This window comes from Vombatus ursinus, unplaced genomic scaffold, assembly GCF_900497805.2.
Source record: "Vombatus ursinus unplaced genomic scaffold, bare-nosed wombat genome assembly UNPS02009205.1, whole genome shotgun sequence".
Taxonomy (NCBI): Eukaryota; Metazoa; Chordata; class Mammalia; order Diprotodontia; family Vombatidae; genus Vombatus; species Vombatus ursinus.
Window position 1 is genome coordinate 13,558,812 of NW_020948983.1, and position 24,725 is coordinate 13,583,536.

General features: G+C 37.2%; 1 protein-coding gene across 1 annotated transcript in view; it reads left to right on the forward strand.

Moving 5' to 3' along the window:
* The window catches only part of SORCS1 (sortilin related VPS10 domain containing receptor 1), a 700,512-nt gene that overhangs the window by 614,365 nt on the left and 61,422 nt on the right, over positions 1-24,725 (forward strand). Inside the window, exon 19 of the mRNA XM_027852142.1 lies at positions 125-296. Within this exon, the coding sequence (XP_027707943.1) occupies positions 125-296 (172 nt within the window). The remainder of the gene's footprint in view (positions 1-124; positions 297-24,725) is intronic.

A 24,725-nucleotide genomic window follows, 5' to 3' on the forward strand; every position in this document is an offset into this window, starting at 1 on the left:
AAGGAAGGAAGGAAGGAAGGAAGGAAGGAAGGAAAGACATTCAAGACCATATTATGGGAGTTAGACTTAGTCTGGTTTCTGATAGCCTGGAATTCATTTGTGACAGAGGTCTTTCTACACTCAGGTACCGAAAGGTGGTTTCCAACAACTGCACGGATGGAGTGAGAGAGCAGTATACTGCTAAACCCCAGCAGTGTCCTGGCAAGGCCCCCCGAGGCCTCCGCATCATCACGTCTGATGGGAAACTGACTGCAGAACAAGGACACAATGTCACCCTCATGGTACAACTGGAAGAGGTAGGACAAGAAATTCATCCCTGTCTACCATTTGGGTAACTGGAATTGGGCCTGTGCTGCAGATGCAATGATAGAGTCTCTGCAGAGTGACCTTGGCAAGAGATATTAAAAGACCCAACCATGAAGCATACAATCCTCTCACAGTGACATTGATGCAGAAGGACTGTCTTCTCTCACCCCCTTTCTTAAAAAAAATGCCTCAAAGTCATTTTCACTCTTCTCCAGGCATCTAAGGATACTTAAGAAAGGACAATCCTGAGGAGCTTCGTTCCTGCGCTCCTCATTATCACTTGTTCTTCACTATCAGAGGCAGTGTTTTGATTTCACAGTTCCTTATTAGCACCTCAGCAATGTGTTTTCCCCAAGCATTTAAACACACAGAGGCACACACACACACACACACACACACACACACACACACACACACACAGAGAATCACAATCTAAAATCCATCCTTTCTGTGTAAGTCCCTTTTAATAAATGCTAAATGGTTTTATCACCTCTTGGCTTAGAGGTTTGAGGTCCTGAGTGTATTCCTACAAAACTCCTTTGAGTTTGTATAACTAGCTATTAGCTGCTCCCATGATTTGTCATTTTTGGGGGTACTGAGAGAACTTCACAAGGTAGTTTTCATATACCTTTACTTCAGCTATCTGATCTATTGCAGGAACCTCCAATTTATGCAACATAGTTGGGAAATGAGCTATTCCAGCTAGCTGAAGACTCGTTAATAAAAAGTTAGAATCTGTACTATTTTCCAAAGAATTATAATGCAGTAACATATTTTAGCATGAAAGTTGTGCAGAAAGATCTTCCTTTGGTGGCAGAATAGTTCAGAGGGGAAGGGAAAGGAATAAACTTTTTAAAGTGCTTACTACGTCCCAGGTATTGTGCTCAGCACTTTACAAATATCTTATTTGATCCTCACGATACTCTTGTGGGACAGGTGGTATTATTATTGCCATTTTACAGTTGAGGAAACTGAGTCATACTAAGATCAAGTGACTTGCTCACACAGCTCATTAGTATCTGTGGCTGGATTTGAACTCAATTCGTCTTAACTCCAGTCCAAGCACTCTATTCACTGTGTTACTTAGGTTATCTTGAATTGACTCAGAATCAACATTATGGATATACCATTTAGTGTAAAATTCTGTTAAAAATCATATTATCTGAGTTATGTAATTTAAGCAAACATGATATAATACACAGAAAGAGCATACTAAGATATTATTTCATATTCTAACTTCAGCAGCTTTGTGACAGTGGGTAAGCCCCAAATATTAGGACTCAAAGGGACCACTGGAATCATATAGTCCAACATTTATTTGAACAAGAGTCCCTGTACACTGTACCCCACAAATTCTGGCATTGCTTGTAGACCTACAGTGAGGTTGAACCTACTGCCCTCTGAGGTATCCCATTTCACTTTTTTATAATTCTATATTTTTTATAATCCAGATATCAGACCTAAATTTGTTTGGAATTTAACTTCTCTGAACCTCAGTTTCCTCATCTGTAAAAAAGGAATAAAGATATTTTAATTACTGCTCCTTGGAGGTGTGAGGAAAACATTTAAAATATTTATTGACTTATTGTTTTCCCACTGTCTTTCCTTCTACATATATCTCTTCTCTATCCAGAGAACCCCTTGGAGCAGTTGGGGGAGGGGGGAGAGAGACAGAATGACTGACGGGCAGACAAATGAACTAACCAACTCATCAGCTAAGGTTGACAGTATATTCAATTTTCCACACCCTAAAAGATCATAGATCTATAGTTACAAGGGACCTCAGAAGACATTTAGTACAACCCCTTCATTAAACAAATATAGAAACTGAGGCCCAGAGGACTTTGTGACTTGCCCAAGACCATAAAGGTAGCAGACATTCAGAGGGACAGAGGGATTTGAATCCAGTACTTCTGACTCTAGAGTCAATCTTCTTTCCACTGTACCACAACAGTTCCTTGACTCTCAGAGAAGGGAGGTATATGCATTTTCTCTGTTCTTTTTCAGAGACAAACTTAAATATTCTAATTATTCAAAACTGAGTTTTGATTATTTTATCATTTTTCTTTCCATTTACAATGTTGCTGTCATTTTATGTATGTTTGAGTGTGTAAATATATATATATGTAATATATTTACAATATATGGACAATATCTATCCAATGCCTCTCTCTTCTTTCCTTCCTTCCTTCCTTCCTTCCTTCCTTCCTTCCTTCCTTCCTTCCTCTCTCTCTCAATATACATATATAAGCACATATACACACATATAATATATATATCATTCTTCTCCATATGTAGACATATACATAAATCTATATATCTCCCATGCTGTTCTGTCTCTTCACACACACACACACACACACGCGTGCGCACACACACACACACACACACACAGAGTCAGTTGTTGTCCTTCATTCTTGAAGAGGACCAAAATGACACCACTATTTTAGAGTCAAGTTACAGTGTGTCCGACTGTGGCTGATCAGACCAGTACCAGCTCAGAATGCTCTACCACAGTCAGGCACAAATAGTACACGTGAACATTTGGGGTGTATTCTCTAAATTTGTGTATCTCATGTTTCTTTTGAACTATTTCAATTCTGCTTTGCTTATAGAGCACAGCACCTTCTCTGATGAGGGCATGCCATGCTGGGTGGTCCTGTCACAGTGTCTCCCATGTCATGCAATCAATTCCAAAGTTCTTGAGAGACCTTGGGAGTGTCCTTGTTTCACTTCTTCTGACCACATTGTGAGTGCTTGCCCTGTGTGAGTTCTCCATAAAATAGGCTTTTAGGCAAGGATATATTTGGCATTTGAACAATGTTGCTAGACCATCAAAGTTGTGCTCTCTGCAGTAAAGATACACACACAGAGATATATAAATACATATATCATGCTTCTCGATATATATTCATATATATGTATATAAATATGTATATACACACATACCCATATCTATATATAGATATATCTACATATCTCCCATTCTGCTCTCTCTCTCTCTCTATTTATATATCTATATATATGTGTGTGTGTGTGTATACACACACATACATATGCATATGTGTGTGTGTATATATATATATATATTTCCCCCCATGCTTTTCCATATATACACAACCAAATATATTATATACATATATCTATATTTATATCTCTATCTCTATTGATCTTTCCTGGTTCTGCCCACTTTTTCATCAGGTTATATAAGTCTTCCCATGCTTCTCTGTGTTTATTACATTCTTACAACACAATGCTATTCCATTATATTCATGTACCACAACATGTTTAGCCATTCCCCAGCAATGAGTATCTACTATGTTTCCAGTTCCTTAGTGCTACAAAAAAGTATGACTGTGAATATTTTGTCATATACGAGACCATTTCTATTTTTTATGTCTTTGTGGTATATGCCTAGCAGTGTGACCCCTGGGTCAGAGATTATGAGTGCTTTAGTTAATAGTATTTTAAAATATTTAGAGCTCTAAGACTTTAAGATGCAAAGAAGATGCCAATCTGCATTAGTAGGTATTTCCTCATCTTGGAATTCTTACACTAATGTTATCGCAGGTCCTTATCCTATCCCTAAACATTATATAAATATAAGTTATTATTACAGAGGCATCATGATATGGTGAAGGCTATACTAATGACAGAATCTCTAAACTTCAGTTCTGACCCTGACACTAGCTGTGACAAGTACCTTTGCTTCTCTGAACCTAATTTTTCTCATATGTAAAATGAGGATATTATTTGTACTACCTCTTTCCCAGTTGTGAGGAATGTCCTTTGGAACTCTTAATTTATCTGATAATTATGGGTTATTTGTTACTATTAGTAGTACAAGTTACAAGAGGAGAAGAAATAATAGATTGGAGTCTAGCTAAGTGGAAGTTTACTATGTGTGGGAGGCAGGGCAGAAGGGAGGGTATCATTCTCCCCCAAATGAGAAAAAAGATTGAAAAGGTAAATTCTTTTCATTTTCTATCCCTCAGTTGCTTCTTTGAAGCTTAGAAAATTATAGCTAGACATAGACCAATATTTCATACCATATACCAAAATAAGGTCAAAATGGGTACATGTTTGAGACGCTGAGGGTGATACTGTAAGTAAATTGGGGGAACAGGGAATAGTTTACCTGTTGGTTCTATGGATAAGAGAAGAATTTATGACCAAACAAGAGATAGAGAGCTTTATGGAATATAAAGTGGATAATTTTGGTTACATTAAATTAAAGACGTTTTGGGGAAAAAAAAGCAACAACAATGTGGCCAAGATTAGAAGGAAAACAGAAAAAGGGGAAAAATATTTCAAGTTTCTCTGATAAAGGCTGTATTTGTCAAATATATAGAGAACTGATTCCCCAATTGATAAATACTCAAAGGATATAAACAAGCAGTTTTCAGATAAAAAAAATCAAATCTATCTATAGTTATATGGAAAAATGTACTAAATCATTCCTGATTAAAGAAATGCAAATGAAAACAAGTAACTCACAAGTGAAATGACAAGTGTTGGAAGGGATGTGGGAAAACTGGGACACTAATGCGCTGTTGGTAGAGCTGTGAATTGATCCAACCTTCGGGAAAGCAATTTGGAACTAGGCCCAAAAGGCTATAAAACTTCGCATACTCTTTGACCTAGCAATAGCATTACTAGTTCTATACCTCAAAGGGAAAAACAAAGAGAGGAACTTTTTTATATAAAAATATTTATACCAGCTCTTGTGGTAGCATAGAGTTAGAAATTAAGGGGATGCCCATCAATTGGAGATTGTTTGAACAAGTTGTGGTATATAATTATAATGGGATACTATTTTGCTGAAAGAAATAGTAAGCAGGATGCTTTCAGAAAAACCTGGACTTACATAAATTGACGCAAAGTGAAGTCAGCAGAAACAGGAGAACACTGCACACCGTTAACAGCAATATTATATGATGATCAACTGTGAATGACTTAACTATACAATACACAGCATTAAAATGATCTAAGACAATTCTGAAGGATTCATGGTGAAAAATGTTATCCACTTCCAGAGAAAGAATGATGGAGTCTGAATGTAGATTGAAGCACGCTTTTTTATGTTCTTTATTTTTCTTGGTTTTTCGTCTGTGTTTTCTTTCACAACATGCATGACTAATGTGAAAATATGTTTTGATGACTGCACATGTGTATCCTGTATCAAATTGCCTATCTTCTCAATGGGGAGGAAGGGATGGGAACCCAAAATAAAAAAATAAAAACCCAAATAAATAACCTAAAATGGAAAAATGTTAAAAAAGATGTACATGTAATTGGAAAATAAAATAAAATACTCAAAAAAGAAACAGAAAATTCTAGAAGTGTCTCATCCATTGGACTTAGGCATAGGTCAGTGGATCCTTGCCAACTTTTTGAAGTCTATTTAATGAATAATGAAAGAATTTTTTTGAAGCTATTGGAATCTTATAGGGCAAAGAGTTACCTCACCTGAAAAAGTTCTTTCCAGTATTTCTCATCACTAGAAGCAGTAGTTTCCTTCCAATGGGATAATCAAACCCTTGCTTAATTATGTATCAAAGAACAGAAGCTATATAAGTTATAGGCATTTATGCTAGGACAACATTGTTGTTTCTCCTCTGGAAAAACAAGATGTAGACATCTGCAACTCTAATTCTCTCTTGGGAGCTTCTCTGAACTGGATAGAAATGATAAGAAAGAAACTCCAGGGATAAGAGCCAGAAACCATTCTGTTCCACTTGGCTTTCCTTGCAGTGGATAGCTGCAGACATCTGAAACGGGACTGAATGTTGTGAACATGGTGATGACAGTAAAGTTTCAGGTTGTGCTCCTGGGACCAAGAGGAGAAAAAAATGTCCTTTCTTTCCACTTTGGGGAACCCATCTCATAGCCACAGAAGTGAAATGTGTTGCCCTGTCCTGATAGGCCTAAACATCCTCTCAATAGTACGGGTCTGTCTGTTTAGCATACTCCACCAAAGGTCCATTTTCACATGAGGTGGGGAAGACCCTGGGGTAGGTAGAATTGAGCGTTAATGACTGAAGAGGTCTCTACCTCCTCATGAGGAGGCATTGCCTTTCTGAGTTCTTTGATACTGAAGCATTTGACAGAGAAGTATGGTATGAGCTTTAGTGATATGGAAGGAATGCCCTTTTTTGCTCATAAGGGTCCTGGGAAAACAGAAGTAAGCAAAGAAAGGTTTTTGTTTTTTTTGTTTTTTTTTTGTTTTGTTTTGTTTTGTAGAATCATAGATTTTCCTGGGAATAGAAGACTCATTATAATCCCTGTGGTTATTGTTGTTACTGTGCTCCTCAGAAGCCAGCCAACACATGTAACAAATATGCTGGCCATAGGCCAATTACACCTCTCCAAAAAGGGGTGAAGGTCAATGTGTTCATGTCTTTAAGCATCACTGAATGTACAGCCGTCCTGGCCCATCAATTTAAAGTCGCAGAATTATCAACTGTGAAGTCTAGAAAAGCTATCGTTAGAGATCCTCTTGTAAGGAGAGATGCCACAGGCCTTCTCAGGACACCTATGTTCTATCATAGACAGATACTTACTCAACATTTATTCTGTACCCAGCACCATTCTTTCTAAGCCCTTCTGCTATTTGTCCTTCATTCTCAAAGAGGACGATGACGTAAAGGTAGTAATGCCTTGATATGCAAGTGAATTGGATTTAAGTGAGGAAGGGCTGTGCAAAGTTACTAGCCTCAAGGGTCCGGTGGGGAGATATAGATCAGGACCTTGGGAAACAAAGATGAAAAAGGACTAATTGTTGCCCTCAAAGAGATGACTAGTTGTGGAGTTAACATAGATGCAATATCTAGTACAGTACAATACAATGCAGGAAAATACAATATGCCTTTATTAAATACCTGCTATGTGCATAGTAGGCAGGTAGGAGGTACAGTGGATAGAGTGCCAGGCCTAGAGTTAGGAAGACTCATATTTCTGAGTTCAAATCTCACTTCAGACCCTTATTGGCTGGGTCACCCTAGGCAAGTCACTTAATCCTGTTTGCCTCAGTTTCCTTATCTATAAAATTAACTGGAGAAGGAAATGGCAAACTACTCCAGTATCTTTGCACAAAAAGCTTAAATGGGGTCACAAAGAATTGGATATGACTGAAACAACTGAACAACAACAAATGTGCCTGATGCTATTGCAGATGCTGAGCATATCAAGACAGCAATGAAACAGTCCTCCATAACAAATGAAGCAGCTCTCCAATACTATGGATTCTACAAAGGAATATTAAACCATTGATTCAAGTCAGCATGTGATATATGTTGAATGAATGAACCATGTGATAATTAATAGAAGTAGCTGATAAGAACAGCTTGCTTTATATTAGGATATTAAAGGGGGTTGCATGGAAGAGACTTAAGAAGACTTAAATCTTTATCTTGAAATTTGGAGTTGGTTTGATATCTAGTATTCAATAAAATCTTCTTTATGTGAAACTAAAAATCTCCCCTCCCATATATGTATATTAGATATGCATATTTATAAATACATATTATATATATTTATAAATATTATATATATATGTATATACCCTTTATAATACTATAATTAATATCTCCTTACACAATAATTCCAAATAAGGAGCCAATATAGGACAGAACCACGGGCAGGACTTCTTAGCAACACGATCATCAAAAAACTAGCTCCTAAATATGACTTCACTTCTGAATATTGAATAGTTTATATCCTGAGGCAGTTGAGTACAAACAAGGCATGTGTAGCAATTGGAAACCTTGTCTGCCACATGTAATTGAGGTTGTATTCAGAAACCAAAACACAGGGGACACCTTGGACCTTTCCATCTTCCATTTCCCGTGTTCCCAGCTCAATTGGTGGCGTTGCTAAAAGAATACTAAAGCTCAGTCAGAACTCCTGAAAAATACCATTGTTGAGGAGCTGCTCAGAATATTGCAGTAGCCTATGGCACATCCCAGCTAAACACTAATGGATGGTTATTGCTGATAACAGGCAAGGGGGGCAAAAGGAAAAGCAGTTTAGTTTTCTGTCTCATTCACATGGTGGCATTTCCCATTTGAAAACATGCTTGCTAATTGTTTATGTGCTTATGTATTTATTCATTTATTTATTTACTTATCTATCCATTCATTCATTTGCTATCTATCATCTATCTATCCATCTATCTACCTATCTGTCATTCTATCTATCTGTGCCTCAAGAACAAAAAAAAATAATAATAATTGATCCAGGAGCTCCAGGAGAGAGGCGGGGAAGAGTCTGGGAACTTCATTTTCTGAGGCAGAAAATTCTTTAACTCTGCCTGTACTCTAGGGGGTGGATCGAAGATGTTTGCTCTGGGATGTAGCATCCAATGAGAGGCAGTATCCCTCTTCATCTCAGGGCAGACACAAGATGATTATCCTCAATTCAGCCAACTAACAAGCATCTAATGAGCCTATGGACTTTTACAGGAACTCAAGTCTCTAGGAGAAATCCACTGGAAGGGCCTTAAGGCATGATGTGGATGGAGAGAGGACTAATCAGTCTTAAAGACTCAGCAGGGCAGATTCTGAAGACATTCTTTTAAGAGAGCTACTAGGCAGAAGTAGTGTCTGCATGTTGCAGAAGATAATTAAATCTGCTTTAAACAGCTGTAAGAATAAAGAGATGCAATTCAATGCATAATTTAAGACTTTTAAATTAAATCTGAGGCAAGGGACTAAAATTAAAACTTTGATCTGTATCTCATTGTTTTAACACTTCAATTTACATACAAAGACTGGCACTTAATAAGGAAAATTCATGATTATAACTTCTATGTGAGATTTAAATCCAAAATGCAGGACTGCGTCCTCATTAGACGGATTTGAATGAACCCTAATTTCAAGTACACTGACATGCTAACAGCAGCATAAAAGTAATCACAATGTAATAACACTTGGTGAAATTGTGTGAAGCTGCTGCTGGTGCCAAGGGAGAAAGGAAGTAGCTCTTGGATTGGTCCTTTCAGGGACCTCCATTTGTTTTCATTCCTCTGAGGAGTCCAAATGCTTTTCTTTAGAAAGCAGAACTTGGTGGGTTTTTTTTTTTAAATCATTCTAATAAGTGAGCAAGCCAATATCAATGCTTCCTGATCCCTGTTAGAGCAACTATGCCAAGATGTCAGCTGCATTTTCAATCGCATAAAGGGGAAAGGGCTAGACATAGGAGAGGTTTTTATATTGTTTGTTTACATTTCCACTTAGGTTCATGTCCTTTTTATTCAGCAAATATTTACTTCTTTCTTTCTATATGGGGTTAAGTAGGAAACTCCAACTATGGCTGCTCAGCTCAGGAGGTCAGGCCCCTGAGATTCATAGAAAATCTTCCAAGGTTTTAGGTCCCAGGTATAATTAAGTGTATTCCGGGGCCATTGCCCCAGAGGCCCAGAACCATGATCAGTGTATCAACATGGGAAGTGTATGCTTTGAATGAGACGTGAGCTCCACCTTGATATTTTCTTCTGAGTGCATGAGTCCCTTGGGCATTTGGATTCATACTTCACTACTCTCCCAAGCATGCACAACTCTTTACCTCAGCACCTCTAGCCCCTCAGCTTTGCGGAGCATAGCAGCAATACACTGTGGGAGTTCTCAGCAACATGAAGGCAGTCAGCCAAAGTAGCTTGCAGAAAATTCTCAGTAATAATGGTAAAAATAATAATTCAGTTTAATTCAACAGGTATTTCCTAAGTGTCTGCTATATATAAGGGACTGGATTATGATAATAATCCTATTTTCATTTAGCTCATTATACTTGTCCAGACACTCTCAACCAGTACTGCTTGTTGATCAAGTGCTTATGGTCATCTCCCCATGTTGGGCAATAGAGGGATGACAAAGAGTGGAGAGGCAACAAAAATAGCTGGAGGGCTCTCCATGTAATTGGGTCACCTCTGCCATGCTGGGCTTGGTCACTGTAACAAGGAAAACCAAGAGTGGAGGTCCTCTAGTTAGCTTCCTATGATCAAGCAAATGAACTTATAATCTATAGTTCATAGATCTGTTGCCTAGTATCAAAACTTAAAAAATCACAACCCTTATGGAATCATATCAGACTGATTACTACTAACTGGAATAAAATAGGGATCTAATACATAATCTATCACAATCTAAAGCTGGAAATAACCTTAGAAGCCATCTAATCTAACATTCTCACTTTATAGATGGGGCCCATTATTATTAAGTTAAGTGACTTACCCAAGATTCCAGATACAAGAAATGTCAGATTTGGGATATGAACCCAGTTTTCTCCTACTTCAGAGTCCAAAATAATGCTGGCATAGTGCTATTTCATCCCAAGGGACAGTTTTTAAAGGTTGCCACACTTATATTTAACAAATAAAAGGACTATGTATCAAATTTCCTATGCTTAGGAATCAACAATATAAAATAAGGATTCAGTCTTATTATATTCATTTCCAAGCAAAATGTGCCATGTTACAGAAGGAGTAAGGTAGAAAGGAATCAAACATCCCATATAGGTGGGTGTTTAAGCCATTTTTTTCGTTCAAAAATGCAAACATTTTTGGATCATAACAAGACATTTATAATAATAGAATAATAGAGTTCATCAAGGACTACGGTGTTTGAAAATGGGGACTACAAAGTCTTCCATTTGCCATCTGTCAGAGGGTAGGTATAATGTCTAGAACAGAGCTCCATTTTGTGGTGTGTTCATAATCTTGACTTTCTGAAGTTATTTGTTCTTTCAGATTTGACTTCAATTTCAAAATGCAATGATAAAATTCCTCTGCCATCCTCTTTAACTGGCTGTGTGTGATCCACCATTGACACACATGGGTTTCAGCTGTTATTACCTCTCACAGAAAACCTATATTTTTAGATGGAGTCAGTACTTAAGAGAACGATCTCAATGCAGGATAGGAGAGAAGAGAGTAAGTTTTATATTCCTGCTGTAAGCAATATGTAGTCATCTGCGTCCCCTGGGAAAACTGCTGGGATCACAGCAGTCAGCTTTGGAACACAAAATAAACCCAATAAGGCTATGGTGGATGATTTAAGACTAAATATCTGATCATCTGGGTAACTGTAAGCTGTTTCAGCTGACAAAGTGAGAAACTTTTATTAATTTTCTACAATGGAAGTCCCTCTGGGAAGGTTTGCTAGAGAGGAAAGGAAAATTTTCTGAAAAGGCCAAGTTGGAGTCATAACATTTGTCACTGATAGACCACCACAGGATGGATCAATCCACCACCTCCTGAAATAATATCTAATAAGGTCATTTGAACATATGTACTTCCTTGGGTGGAGAGGATTATTTCATCTCTTAGCCAAGTGTGTGTGTTCCTGGGGATCTTTGTGTTCTTGTGTTGTTTTGACATAGGCCTAGCAGCCATGGAAATTGCACAGGTCCTGGCTATTATATTATTTGTTCCTGAATGGAATTCAATATAAAGTGGGTTCTCCTTGGACCTTGTCTAGCAATGCTCCTGAAGGCCCAAGAAGAGACAATTCCACAATATGAACCATTAGAAGACAACACAAAACTTGAAGGTATATGGTAAAATTATGGAGAGTGTGACAGTTTCTTCTCTATGGGCACAATGGATTATTTGTGTAAATTGTGAATATGATACCATGTTTTTTGTAAAAAAAAAATCTAGTCAAATTGCTGTCCTTTAACAAAATAAATGTCAATTAGTTTCCGTTTTTGAGCCATATCTGCGTTTTCATTGATGTGGAAGCTGTCTGTCCACCAGTGCACTCTGTAAACTCATCATTAACTTGTCGTCTTAGAAAGTGGCACTGAGAGGTTGACTTGTCTGTGGTACAAGTCAAAGATAATAATTGAACCCAGGTCTTTCTGACTCCCAGACTATCCCACCCTCCACTAGGTCATGCTGCTTCTCTGAATGCCTTTATTTTAATCCATTCAAGGAGTGTGAAGAGACTCCATGATGTACAGACAAATCCATTGGCGGGGGGTTATATAGTGTCCCATTGAATAAAAAAAAAGTTTCCTTCCGCCACTGTATTTGGATTTATTATACTAGGGACATATTACTGGCATAATTGCTCCTGGTAAGTTCCCTTATGTATATTTTACAGCAGCATAATGAGAACCTTTTTTCATTGTTTTAAATTTTTTCTCAGTGGGAAATGTCCCTTAACAATATTAATGACCACCAGGACATGAGATGTGCATAGAACATGGTGAACTTGGTGAACAAGACTACTTGCTCTGATTTTTACTTTCACTAGATTTCACCTGTATAAAAATCAGAGTTGATCGCAAAATTTGACTTATTCTTTGATCCCATACTCCACTAGGCATGGTCTTCATCTTCTTTCTAGTCTGTAAGTTTCATGGAGATATGGAAATTGAAAACATGGTGAGACTTGGAGATCTACCCTGCTTAGAAATATTTTCTCAGTCACCTTTTTGCTGAAATGATGCCCTTCTTATGATGTTAGTGCAATAGTAAAGTCAAGATGTGGTCATTTTCTCAAAAATATAAATGCAAACATGCAAACCATGTGTACACAGATTTATCCTTTTGTTGAATATGTATGAGAAAGGTCTTCTTAAGGTAACATCATTAGTGCAAGGCAAGTTTTAGAATTCTAAGCATGAAATTCAAAACAGAAATGTCTAGGCATGAGAAAGTGTCTTGAGAGAATGTATTCTGGTAGATTTTTGGACTGACATGTTGCCATAAGTACCTGATATGTGTCTAATATTCTCTTTTGAATGCAGCAGGATAGACATGGAGAATATGCCATTGTACTCTGCCCATAGATTAAACCACAAAGAAGTCTCTGTGCTATTTTCTGTACCTTCAGAAATGTCATTGTGTCTATTTTTCTTATGCCTGGGGTGTCAATGTTGAGTTCTCATAGAATCTGTCTTCCCATTTCTTACTGAATTCTACAGGTGTTAATAGGTTTACAAACCTTTCATTCCTGAGGTTAATCTTGGTTTTATTGCTGGCTTTTGATATATTTGTTTTTTTTTTTTATTAGAAAAGTCAGTGATGTCCTTAGGGGTTCATGGTATAACTTTCCTTCCCTTTTTTCTGCTGTCACTGAGCACTTCTCCACAATGGGGACTCTCAGTTTTGTGATGTTAGAATATATAAAAACAGGCCATTTTGATAGAAATCAAGAGAGGAAAGAGACTGAAAACAGCCCTACCTTCTCTCTCTCTTTTCTCTTTCCATCACCAACAAAGTGGACATTTTTCACCCTTCTCTCTGACCCTCTTGAAAATCAGTGTTGAAACTAAAGATGTAGAAGTTGAGGTCATGGCTATTTGCAAACCACCATTTAGAAACAATTCATAATTTAATAACTTAGGAGAGTATTTTTTTTGTTCATATATTAAATGCAATCAAGCCTTGGTTATTCAAGCACAGCTTGTTCTGTTCACAGATAATTCTCATTTTTAGCTACTTTCCCCCCCCTCTCTTTATGCCTACTTTAAAAGGTATCACTACTCACTAGTTTTTTTGCCATTCATTAAACAAATATCAGAGGCCTGTTGTGCCATGACTACAATCCTAGGGACAGAGAGAGGCATATAGGTTAACAAAGATGGTACTTACCCATACATAGTTTAAAGAGGGTTCCACAAATTAAAAAAAGAAAACAAAAGAAAAAAAAAGAAACTGAAGCCAACCTATACTTGAATTATAGCAAAGATTTGTAGACAGGATTGAAGTTAGTGGATGAAATTAAATTCTCTGTTTTATTTCAGTTATCTGTCTATACTTTTTTTTTTATCATGATTGATCTTTGAGAGCTGTCAAAGATCCTATGGCATATGTTACTCTAGTACCTTGGAAAGAGCACAATACTAACATTTTAATGCTGATTCTACTTTATTGTCTCCAAATAGCTATGATTTTAAGGGGAGTGAGCACTTCTCTCTGCCTCATGTTTATCATTTGTTAAACAAAGACCAAAAAATAAAAAAATATGCCTGTCTTCTCTACCTTACTGAGATATTGCAACTGGAAACCAAAGTAAGTGATATGTATGAAAAGAATTTGCCAAGTGATAGAAACACAAGTTGTTATCATTATAATCATGTAATTATCATTGTAGTAACTATATTAATAAAAATCCATCTGAAAATCTGTGTGATGTAGTGGAAAGAACATTGGTACAATCAGATATTCTGATTTGAGTTCTAGTTCTTCCACTTACTAGCTATATGATTTTGGGTATGTCTCTTTAATTTCTCTGAGCAGCTTCTTTGTCTGCAAAATGAGGAAAGTGAAAGAGATGACCTGTGAAATCATTTCTACCTTTAATATCTTATGACTCCCATGTAATATTTAAGTTAATATATATTACTCTTTTTCTAGAAACTTACCTTCTATCATTTCTTCCACCACTCCTTCGCAGATGTAAAAAAAAAAAATGGCTTACTTTCCCTCCCACCCTTTGTGATTATTGCAATCCTAGTACTTTACAGCCTTTAACTTTAGAGTGGAACCTTATGCTGTAGCCTACATCTATAAGAACACCATCATCACATGTTGTACAGTTTTTCAGTGTGGTTAAGATCAAAAAGTCACTAGTTTGGAAATAAAGAAACCTGGGTTAACCTCTATTCTTCCCCTAAGTAACTTTGCCATCTTGAGGTAGACATTTAACTTCTCTGGACCTTATTTTCTTCATCTGCAAAATGAAGGGATTAGTAGTTATGAGTAGTTATTCTTTAATATTTTATGAGTCAAATGAGATATGTATGTAAAGTGCTTTGCAAACCATAAAATGATATGCTAAGTAATAACTTTTTAGAAAGGATTCATGTCAACGTTCCTTTAAACGATGAATTGCTTTAGTGTATTTCAAAAAGATGATTGAGAGGCAGCCAGGTGGCACAGTGGATAGAGCACTGGCCCTGAAGTCAGGAGGACCTGAGTTCAAATCTGGCCTCAGACCAAACACTTGACGCTTACTAGCTGTGTGACCCTGGGCAAGTCATTTAACCCCAATTGCCTAAAAAAAAATGGAAAAAAAAAGATGATTGAATTTACACCAAATCAATGTGCATGCAACTTTTTATTGACATTTATTTATAAATGACTAATTATAATTAGAAGCAAGTTATTTCTTCATGGATCAGTCTATAACACTAGGGTGATATTTGAATTGATTCAGAATGCCATGTCAGTAGGTTTAGCTTCCATTCTTTCATGGGCCATTTCCTCTGATGGTACTATTGATGTGGGCTCTTCCTACACCAGGGTATGTCACAACCCAGTGATGCTTTTTCATTTAAAATATTTCATCATGGATCCACTCAAGCCACTAGAGATCTTCTTCCAGTTCTTTTTAATATTTTGGTGGGTCTAATGAAGTACTCTATGTGCTGCCTCTGATCTTTAACATATGCTAATTCCCCCTAATTTCTTCCTAATATAAGTCCTTGATTTCATTCATGCCACATCCCTCATGAAAGTTATCAGTGATCACATGCTGCATTCAGTCTACTGAGCTGCTTGTCAAATGTCTTCTCATTACACTTTAGGTTAAATTTGAATTATTTCAAGATTGGTTTATTTCACAATTAATTGGCATAGCATTCCTGGAAAAAGTTTGATGTTAAATAAATGGTCTTTTGTGGCAATAAACATTTTGTAATTAGTGAAAATGCTATGTAATTTCCCAAATTCAGGCCAGTCCATTTGTCTCCTCCTACTCAATTCAGAATCTATCTCGTTACCATCTGTAGTCATATATACATACATATATGTGTATATTTATACATACATAGATATACACATAATTTTTGCCATATTATGATTATGTATTATGTGGGGATACTTCCTGCAATGCTGCAAATGGCAGCTCATTGACTCTTTGATAATGCATCATGTCTGCATCTTCCACAGGAGTAGTAACTATCCATACAGGAAAAATAAAATTGCTATAGAATACCTATTGCCCATACTGTGGTATGCAAATGGATGGATAACCACTAGACCTCATCCATCAGTGCATATAACTAGGAAAGACACTGCACATTGAGAATGAACTGGACCAAATAATAAATAAATAGGAAAAAGAAAATGGGCTTGGTTGCCTCTGGGAAACAAAACTTTATCCCAAAACAAAGAATTTTATTTTTAACCTGGTAGTCTTCCAGTGGTGCTATATAGCTGTCACAGAATAAAGCAGTCTCTGAAAAATTAAAGTTATAAGCCTCCCAAAGGGCAATGGAAAGGTACGTGATGGATGTGAATAAGTTACAATATACAACCATTGAAGAAACATTTAGGAGAAGTGTAAAGAATTGCATTAGAAAGAAGTATATCTAGAAAATAAGGTGGATTGATCTGTACTCTATTGGTATGTTCACAAACTACCCATCAAGACATCTAAAGGTGTTGATTAAGTTTCTAGGTAGTATGAAGGTGCTCTAGGTACTTACCATCATTTTGGACAATGATGTAAGGCCCCATAAAATCATCCCTCCTTTCCTGAAATAAAGTTTTGATAGAGAGGAACTCATTGTAGATTCTGTAGAGCTATTCCTATGTTGTCCTACTTTCAGGAGAAATCTGTGTGTAACTGGCACAAGAATGAGAGTAGTAAGTAAAATGAAAGGGCAACCCTCACAACGATAGTAGAAGCATTTGCTTCTACAATCAATTGTTTTAGGGCATATCCAGGTATATTAATTAGGATAAGTGCTAAAATGAACCAGGTCTCCAAGTTATAGACTGCTTCAGCAACCTTGACTGTTCAATCCAATTTCTTGAAGCAATCAAGTTGACAAGGAGTACTCTCGAGATAAAGAATTAAGGAATCAACAGTGATAGTAACTTACAAAGATGAGGAAAAATGGTAGTTCTTTCGGTGTGCCAGGAAGTCATCTACCATGGAATAACCTCTGTCTTTAGTGAATTGATGTAACTGCTGTTTGACAAAAAATATTTCATTAAGTGGGTGAGCATCCCACCAGCCGATGAAAACATAATTGAGCTAAACCATTCCCCTTTGGCCCTGTAGATAATGAAATACTTAATTCATGAAGCTCTGAAAACCTGGAAAGTTATTTTAGAACCAAAATGGTATGGTTTTATTTTCACACTGTCAGTGCCAGGTTTGGAAAGCCATTGTCAGTTAAACCCCTATTTGGATCCAGACCATATTATAAGTCCCACAGAGGCCTAGGTTGTTCTTTGGCAAGTGATCCATTAGATTTGGTGTCAAAAATAAAGATTGCCAATCTCTGATGGTGTGTTGACATTCTACGTTCTACATTGGCTATAGAAGAAGGAAGGAAAGTGCAAATCAGATTGTTTTGTGCCTGGGTGAAATTTCATGAAAAAGTAGCAAGGTTAGGCTAGGTATGGTTTTCCTTGAATAATACTAAATCCCACGTTTTGGGCAACTGATTCTTAGCAATGGAGCTAGGAGAATGCTAGAGAGTGTCACATGGCCAGTTGTAACTGAAAGAACTAATTGTCTCAGGGCTTATATTGAGCTGGAAGGGATCTGCTAAGTCTCATCCAATCCCTTAAATTACCAAGTAAAGAAATTGAGGCTCAGTGAAGCAGGTTAACTTGCTTAAGATCATACAAATAAGTTAAGTATCAGAGCAAGGATTTGAACCTGTGTTCTCTAAATCCAAATCCATTGTTCCTTCCACTACACCCTAATTGCTTTGATGTACACATAGTGACAGGTAAATGTGGACAGGTCTCGGCCAGGGCTAATTGATCTTTAATGGATCTAGCCAAGTGCCTCTCAGAAAGTAATTTATCAGAGTGGTGATATTTCATAAGAACAGTATATTCTATTTTGGCCCATTTTTTCTTATCCAACCAGTGTCAAAAATCTTTTAGAGCACCCGGAGAAGAAATATCTTCACCTTGTCCGCTGGAACACTGTTATTTGTGAGCTAATAGGTAGGACAGAAAGGATAATCTGCCCTGCTGAACAGGATACCATGAAGGCCATGTTTGCCCAGTCTATATTGAATTCCCAAGAGTGGATGGATATTCAAATGATTTTCATTGGAACAGGTATGTAAGGTCTTTTACCCACTAGGCAAAGTCTGGGAGGTTCCAGGTGGCATCTGAGACCGTAAGCACTGACTCAACCAAGAATTTTCTGGGTCCCAAATATTTCCTGATTATATGAGCCAGCTGTTGTTATAAGCTATGTGGTCTCTAGGGCCCTTTGTTAGGAAAATAGCCACTCTTGTACTGCAATGACAAATTGTCTCTTTGAAGAGTTTGGGCAATAGAACTGCATGGCTGCCTGAAATAGGGCTGGCAATGGCAGCAACCAGGGAGATCTCCATGTCATTGGGAGCAGAGGTTGGGAATGAAATAACTATTGTCTGGGATGGAGTAGTTGAAACCCAACAAGAGGAGAAGAAATGTAATGCAAAGGTCAAGACAGGGGCAAATATGAGTGATGACAGAGCACAGAAATTTAAGGGATTAAGATGAATGAGTGAATTGGTTGCCAGTCAGAAAATTCATATGCTGAAGGAAGATGCCAATGATTAGAAAGCCAAAAATGCAGGAGTTGGAGGGAGTTAGCACTTTGTCTAAATTCAAGCTTCCTGGAAGCTTAAGTCTTTTTATTCCAGGAGTTTCTGTGCTTTTGTCCTATTTTGTGTCAGTGCCCAGATGAGCCCCACTGCCTAGTGCTGACTCCCGATTGGGTCCAGATGCTCTTCCCAACTTCATCTTCTTAAGTGCAATTGTCATTTTTCTCAACATAGTCAGGTTCTGAGCTGTTACAGTCCAACTTTGGTGGTTTCAGTATTGGCCTCAATGAAAATAGATCACTCTTAAACCCCTAAAAGATCTGTTTTGATTCATATCTGTTCCCTTCCTTCTAGTTTAATCGAATGTTCTCAGGATGACTTCGTTTACTGGATCCCTTGCCAAACTTTTTTGCTAGCCTACTTTTTATCTTTCAACTGAATTTTGCTGCTTTGTGATTTAGTACTGCCCCATAGTCTTTACTCATCCTCCTCCAAAATATTTAGCAAATTATCTTGCCCTTTAAACTAGTGTTATCCTTGGCTGTCATGTCTCTCTGTCTGTCTGTCTGAGTTGGTTTCTAGTCTCTTTCAGACTCATTCTTAAGAAGACCATTTAGCATTGGTCAAACTTCTCTAAGAAATGAAAATAATTTTCTTTTTCCCGTATTTTTTTCATAGTCAACAAGTGGTTTAAGCAGCTCAGTTTGGAACCACTGTAGCTATATAGAATGATTTCATCATGCCTTTATCCTTTATCCTCATTTGGCGATTACTTTGAACTTTGTTCTAACTAGGTTGTCATCTGACTACATTCAGGCAACAAATTCTGAAATAACTGCTGTGTCAGTAACAAGGCTGGTGTGGTTTGTTAAAATATAGTCCATTTCTTTCTTTTAAAAATGATCTTTTCACATCTTTACTGCAAAGAAAACTTTCCAGCTCATTTCTTGAAGAAAATATTCATTTTTTACATGTGTTCGGCTGCTAAGTATTTTTAAAGTATTTGGTCTCTCATTTGTGGATCTCAAACGATTTTCAAAACTTTGTTTTCACCAAGCTCCCCTGTTATCAGGTTTTCACTGAAGTAACTAAATATTAAAGTATGTGTTGACTCAGGTTAGGGGTAACATATTAGAAGGATTCCTTGATCTGAAGTGAGAGGACCTGGGTTGGAATCCCTGTTTTGCTTACATGTGTAACCTTAGGCAAGGCAAGTCAAAAGCATTGATTAAGCACCCACTATATGCTAATTACTGTGCTAAGTTCTTGGGATACACAGAAGAGCAAAAAAGCCAATTATGCAAATAACTATGGACAAATAAGATATATACAGGATAAATTGGAGATACTCAACAGAAAGAAGACATTGGCATTAGAGGGGGCCATGAAAGGCTTCTTGTGGAAGGTAGGATTTTAACTGGGACTTGGTAGATGACAGGGAAACTAGAAGATGGAGATGAAGAGGAAGAAAATTCTAGGTTTGGAGGATAGCCAATGAAAATGCCTGGAGTAGGGAGACAGATTCTGTTGTATGAGGAAGAACAAGGAGTCTAGTGCCTCTGGACTGGAGAGAGGTTACTTTACTCTTCTGACCCTCAGTTTCAACATCTGTAAAAGAAGGGCATTAAATTAAATGACTTTTAAGGTTCCTTTCAGCTCTGAAATCATGTTTCTAGGATTTTTATATCCTGAAAATTATTTTTTGTAGAATTTCTTGCCTATAGGCCACTCAAGTTAACCTAACTAAAGCATCGAGGAACCTTGAGAAATAGACAGGAGGCATCCTGTGTCAGGCACATCAGACTTGTACCACAATAGTAAAACCTTAAGATTTTGATGGAGATAACCTAGGACCATGAACTCAAGATCCCTGGGAAGAGCAGAACTTCTAAGATGACAAGTTCTGTTTTCTAGCTACAGCCAATATCAAGGAAACCAATTTTCCTTCCCACCACCAACACCAACTACTAATTCCTATCATTGAGCAGATAAGCCTAAGAGCTCTGGGAGTAGCAGCATTTCCCCCTTCCCTGCCTCCAGAAAACCAATCTTATTTCTAGCATAGCCCCCTCAACCATCATCTTGAGAAACAGCCCCTCTGAGGAAGCAGCTTGGATGCTGGGACCACTGCCTCTTCAGCTGCTGTAATCCAGGAGAGAAAGCTCTTGCCACAAAGGTCTTTGGCACTGACAGACAGATGATTCAACATCACAGACACACATGGTGTATCCGTAGAAATGATATCAAATAGTATACATTATCATTTGCCTTGCCATTTCACCTTAAGAATAATAGGAGCATTCCATCTGACTTGCTGCTGGAACCTGTTCTGTCTTCCCCAATAGAATATGAGTCCCTTGAGACTAAATATTTACTTCCTTTTCTGTTAGTATTCCTGCATTTGCCTGACATGGAACATTGCACTAAGTCTTAATTGACGCTTTTTTCATCCATTCCTTCTCTTTGGCAAGATAATATGCATGGTGGTCATTTTCCTCATTTTTGTCATAAGCACTCTAAGGCAAGATGATGAGGTGTCACAGAAAATGGAGGCTACTAGATGGCTCAGTGGATAGAGTACTCAGCCTGCAGTCAGGAAGACCTCAGTTCAAACCTGGCCTCAGGCACTTAGTAGCTATGTGACCCTGGACAAGTCATTTCACTTCTGTTTGCCTTAATCCACTGGAGAAGGAAATGGCAAACCACTACAGTGTCTCTGCCAAGAAAACCCCATTAGACACAGAGAGTATTGGCAGGCTATTGTACATGGTATCGTGAAGAATCAGATACAACTGAACTACTGAACAGCAGCACAACCTAGAAAATAATGTTTTCTTATATCTTTGGGAAAGACAACGTTAGCCATGCGGATAACTCACAGGCAATTTCCCTCATTCATCTGCAACTTTCTTTGTCTTCCAGGTCACTTTATTGAAATATCGTAACTCTGGGTGTGGTTCAGGTCCCCCATATTAGCTTATGAAGATTTGGACCAAGAACTCACTTTTTTTTTTAGGACCAGACCTGTAATTTCATCGATATAGGGAACTCTTGATAGAGAAACTTAGTCTGCCAATGACAATCAGTACCTGTTCTGCAATTTTTAGGATTACTGAGTTGCCTGAGGATGCTGAGAGGTTATGAGACTTGCCCAGGGTCACACAGCCATAGGGAAGACTTGAACTAGGATCTCTTCACTTAGCTCATGCTGGTTCTCTATCCAACCTGCTATATTTAGATTGCCTATATTAAAATGAATTGCTTGTTCATTAGCTCAGATGTGTGACATCTAGATTCTGTTCTCTTTTCTGTTACTCTGACACAGTTACAGCAGTGGAGGAGGGTGGGGAGGTAGCTGCACAGTACTAAGGACCTTTTGGTATTGTTATATTTCATATATTACTATGGTCAAAAAGAAAACAACAACAACAACAAACAGAAAAAAAATAAAACAAACATTATCTAGTAGTCATCCTTCTGGTGATGAATTGAAGCTCCACACTTAGGTCAGTTGGTCCTTGTGGTACAGACACATCATCTGTTTCTGGACTTGTGCTTGACCTAATGTGCTTCACTGGCATAGTCTTGGAACCCTTTGTCAAGCCCTTGAAAATCCTTGGTTTCTTCCATATCCAGATGTGACACTGGAGTAAGATAGTTGTTGAATAACAGATGGTAAATGGAATATAATTATAAGTGCATTTCTGTATGGCCTAGGGGATAGATAACTGTACTGGACCATCTAGAAGACCTTGATTCAATTTTTTCTTACACACTTACTGGCTGTGTAAACCTGGACAAATCACTTAAGCTCTCAGTATTCCCAAGACTATAAATTACAGAGGAGGGTGAATCCACAAGAGCTTCATGGAAGAAGTGATGTTTGAGTTGGGTTATGCAAATTAGGGTTATTTTTTTTAATTTGATATTAAAGGAGAGAGAGAGGTACAAAGTACAACAGAAATGAGAATTTTATGTGAAACAGTGAATCTGTTATAAAGTCTGCTTTTTAAAATGCATGTGATAAATAAACCATGCTATTTTCTAAGCTGTCCTTATGTGTGATGCTTTCTGAAATTCCATTTGTCCCCTTCTGTATATGTAAAATTTTAAATAAATATTATTGATATTTCTTTGGTTTTACATTGCTGGAACTTCTCCCACTATCACTATCTTTATCCTTCTTCTCTTTCCAAAGAGTCAGCCCAAATGATAATGAATATTAAGGAGAAAAAAGAGAAGAAAAATCAATCATTAAAATGAATCAATAAATTGAAATAGTCTGAAAATTTATACAAAGATATAGTGCAAATGTGTGAAAAAAACACTTCTGAAGGAGGTGACACTTGTTTTTCACATAACCTTTGCAAAAGAATGGGTAGATGTCTTCTTGTATTTCCCTTGGAATCATTCTTATTCTTTGTAATTCTGTATCATTAAATGTTGACATTTTGATGGTTATTCTTTCCAGTTACACTGTGTAGTCATTTTGTATATTTTTTTTTGTCTCTGTTTAGTTTGCTCTACATCATTTCATGTAAGTAGAGACAGCGAGGTACCACAATGGTTAGAGCCTGGAATCAGGAAGCCCTGAATTCAAATCCAGCCTCAAACACTTACTAGATGTGTTACCCTGAGCAAATCATTTAAGCTATATTTGACTCACTTTCTTCAACTGTAAAATGGGAATGATGATAGCACCTACCTAACAGAGTTGTTGTGAGGATCAAATGAGATATTCAAAAAGTGCTTAGCACAGTACCTGGTGCATAATAGGTGCTATATAAAAGCTTATTCCCCTTCTTGTTAAGTCTTTCCATATTTGTCTATATTCGTGAATAGATGCAGCACAGGATTATTTCATGAGATTCATGTCCCACAATTGTTTAGTCATTCTGCAATCAACGGGTGTCTATTTTGTTTTCAATTCTGTATTATCTTTGAAAAGTACTACTATTAATATTTTTATGTATAAAGGCATACAACCTCCTTATAAATAACTTTTTCCATAAATGATTAATAGTGGAATCTCTGAGTCAAAGGGGACTTTTAAGTCATTTTATTTGCATAATTCCAAACTGTTTTCCAGTATAATAGTAACGATTGACAGCTCTACCATCAATTCATTGAAATTACTATATAAAAATTTACATTTTATCAATTTTCTGGGTGTGAGTGAGGTTAAATCTCCTGAGTGTTTTGGTTTATATTCATTTTATTTTTAGTACTTTAGAGCATTCATAGGATTATTAATAATTTGAAAGAGGTAGGTAGCATACTTCATCAGTGTTCCTCTGGTGTCATAGTTTTTCATTGCAATAATCAGAATTCTTTTTTAAAATTTTTTATTAATTTATTTTGATTTATCAACAATCACTTCCATATGCTTTTGAGTTTAAAAATTTTCTCCCCCTTTCTCCCCACCACCCTTCCCAAGACAGCACACAATCTGATATAGGCTATACATATACATTCCTATTAAACTTTTTTCAAATTAGCGATGTTGAAAGTGAAAATTAGAACCAATAGGAGGAGCCACCAGAAAGAGGAAACAAAACTCATCAGAAGGGGGCAGGTAGGTGGCGCAGTGGATAGAGACTTGGCCCTGAAGTCAGGAGGACCTGAGTTCAAATCCAGCCTCAGACCAAATACTTGACACTTACTAGCTGTGTGACCCTGGGCAAGTCACTTAACCCCAATTGCCTTAAAAAAAAAAACTCATCAAAAGAAAAAAAAATAGCAATTCAAATTCCATAGTTCTTTCTTTGGAAGTGGATAGCATGTTCCATCATGAGGCCTTTGGAGATGTCTTAGATCTTTGTATTACTGGGAAGGGTTAAGTTTACCAATATTAGTCATCACACAACATGGCTGTTATTGTGTACAATGTTCTCTTGGTTCTGCTC